This window comes from Telmatherina bonti, assembly GCF_933228915.1.
Source record: "Telmatherina bonti genome assembly, chromosome: 21".
Lineage (NCBI taxonomy): Eukaryota > Metazoa > Chordata > Actinopteri > Atheriniformes > Telmatherinidae > Telmatherina > Telmatherina bonti.
In genome coordinates, this window is record NC_136630.1 from 34803424 (window position 1) to 34805923 (window position 2500).

Sequence of the window (2500 nt, forward strand, 5' to 3'; positions counted from 1 at the left end):
TTTCATGGTGGAGAATGTCGGATGTTTTGCCTCCTGCAGGAGAACCACCAGGTGGCCCAGATGAACTGGGGAAAGTTCACAGACTCACTCACTGAACACACACACACACTGTTACACACACACTCTCCTATCTCTCACCGCCTTCTCCGGACCTCGCCCCTCCCTCCACTCACGGACAGCTAGTTGGATGGGCCCCCCCCTCCCATCTTGTGTGTTGCCTATTGTCTGAATTTGTGCTTATGTTTACAGGTGTGTTTGATCCACAGGTCAGTCCTGGTCCTGCTGGACCAGATCCACTAGTCAGTCCTCAGTCCTGATTCTGCTAGTCCGGCTGTACAATAGAGATATCAATACCGTCTGTGACATTGTGGAGACATATTTTAGGAAATTATTCCAATATAATTTTTATCAACAGTGCCGACCCCTACTTCCACCTCAATGTGCGTAAAATCAGAAGCTAGACTATTCTCTCTCTTGTTCCCGGCAGGTGGAAGGCTCCACCGAGCTTCACCGCACTTCAGACCAAGCGAAGGACTCGGCTCTTCAAGGAGCACTTCCGCGCTTAACTTCCTCCGGTTTTACATACCCCACCATGTTCTTTTTGTTCTCGAGGCCACAAGAAGAAAATGACACCATTCTGTTCTGGAAGAGTGGTTGAAGAAAGTTCTTGACACATCAGGCTTGCAGAACTTTTTTCTTGTGGGGCTTCAAGAAGTTTCGTGTGATGAGTTGGACATTTGAGGTGGGCGTGGCTAACATACAAACAGCCTGAAGCAGGTAGGGAGGGAACACAGCAGAAAAACTGCCTCCAGGACCAGACGGCAACCCCTGCGTCCAGCTGAACTGGCAGCAGTCTGACTCCCACTTAACTATGATGCCCTTTCCTTCTTGATTTCTCCCTTGTGTTGTTCTCGCTCCCAAATCTAAGTTTCTTTGGAGAGTAGCGTCTGCTGAATGACTGCAGATTAGAACAGTTTAAACCTTCATCTCTCTGCTTCACTCCAGCTGGAGGTGAAGCAGCAATCAAACAGAGTTGTGTTGATTGCAGGTGGAGATCATCCTCCATCTTCTCAGTGTGAGCTCCAGGAGTTAGGAAGGAGATTCAGAGTTCCTTTGGCTAAAGCTGGCTTTAAAATGTCTTCACCATCATTAAAGTGTCTCCATGATGCACATTCCAGGCTAATTCATTTTAATATGCAAGTCCAGAAAGGCAACAGAGAAAGCTCTGCCCCATGTCCTGCAGGCTGCGTCTGATTGGTCAACAGCTAAAAGTCGTTATACTGAGCAGTTAAGGGGGGGGGGGGCGTGGCTTTCTTCTCGTGAACGTGCACAACCTAGAGATGATCGATCACTGAGTTCCTCCTCCGGGACGCCGCAAAAATGTTCCGAGTAGAAAAAACCAATAGTTTCCGTCGCCATGGAAACCGGACGTAGAGCGTGCTGGAAAACTCAAATATGATTTTAAAAAAACGGTGCCGTTCATATGTCTGATGAGGATTGATCACTATGACTCTGAAGAATGCTCAGAAAACTAGACATAACATCATAGAGCCGCTTTAACATTCCTTATTTTTTTTACCACTGGATTAAAAACTCTTTAGCAGATTATCATCTCTCACATTGTAGGCCTTCAAACAGTTCCTGGATCCAAACGGTGATCTGGATCACCACCAAAGTTAAATCAGTTCTTCCTTTTAACGTTTCCAACAAGTCCTGAAAACTTCATGAAAATCTGTCCAGAACGTTTTGAGTTATGTTGAACACAGACAGACAAACGTCGGTAAAAACAACCTCCTTTGCGGCGCTAACTAATACTGCTAATGCTAAGACCACAGCAGAAACCCTGTACTCTATTCTACTCTGATGATGGAGAGGTCGACAAACCGGCACCTAAACCTGAGTGTGTGCATACCATCAGACACGTCCGTTAGCACCAGGCTCTCTAGCTCCGCCCACTCCGTGTTGAGCCGCTTCATCAGTTTGAAGGCGTTCACCGGGTGACCCAGAAAGCCCTCAGGGTCCTGAGAGGCTGCGTCGGAGAGAACATCCAGCTTTTCGGCCCACCTGGTCCATCACACACAGAGGAGGGTGTTTCTGTGATTCTACTGATGTGGTTCTGCACATGTGCAGAAGACGCTGAGCCTCACCCTCTGATTCGCTGCAGTTTGTCCTCTTCTGCTGTGATGTAGTCCTTCAAAGAAGTGACCAGGTCCTTCTCCACAAACAGAAGGTCCATCATCTGACCTGAAGACAGAAAGATCATCCTCGTTTCACACCAGAAACTGTGAGATGATCTCCCAAGCTGTTAGTTGTTCTGCATGAACCTGATCAGATCTGATGTCTGCACTGTGTTTCATACATGAGAAAAGTTTCCTCATTATGCAGGTTAAAAAAGCTATCACCAAACTTCTCCTGTCTGTAGCGCAAAACCTTTATCAGAACCATCTATTTAGATCTTATTTATAGGACAATTCCTCCCAAAACCACACAGAAGACAGGT

The 2500-nt window shown here is 46.8% G+C and overlaps 1 protein-coding gene across 2 annotated transcripts in view; it reads right to left on the reverse strand.

Annotated features, from left to right (window-relative positions):
• The window catches only part of LOC306772068 (prolyl 4-hydroxylase subunit alpha-1-like), a 94754-nt gene that overhangs the window by 81346 nt on the left and 10908 nt on the right, over nt 1–2500 (reverse strand). For both annotated transcript variants that reach the window (XR_013771772.1, XM_079261463.1), the window contains exons 4-5: nt 2148–2244; nt 1913–2064 (exon numbers count right to left, since the gene is read on the reverse strand). Coding sequence is in view for 1 of the 2 variants with exons in the window: in XM_079261463.1 (XP_079117589.1) it covers nt 1913–2064; nt 2148–2244 (249 nt within the window). In the remaining variant the exon portion in view is untranslated. The remainder of the gene's footprint in view (nt 1–1912; nt 2065–2147; nt 2245–2500) is intronic.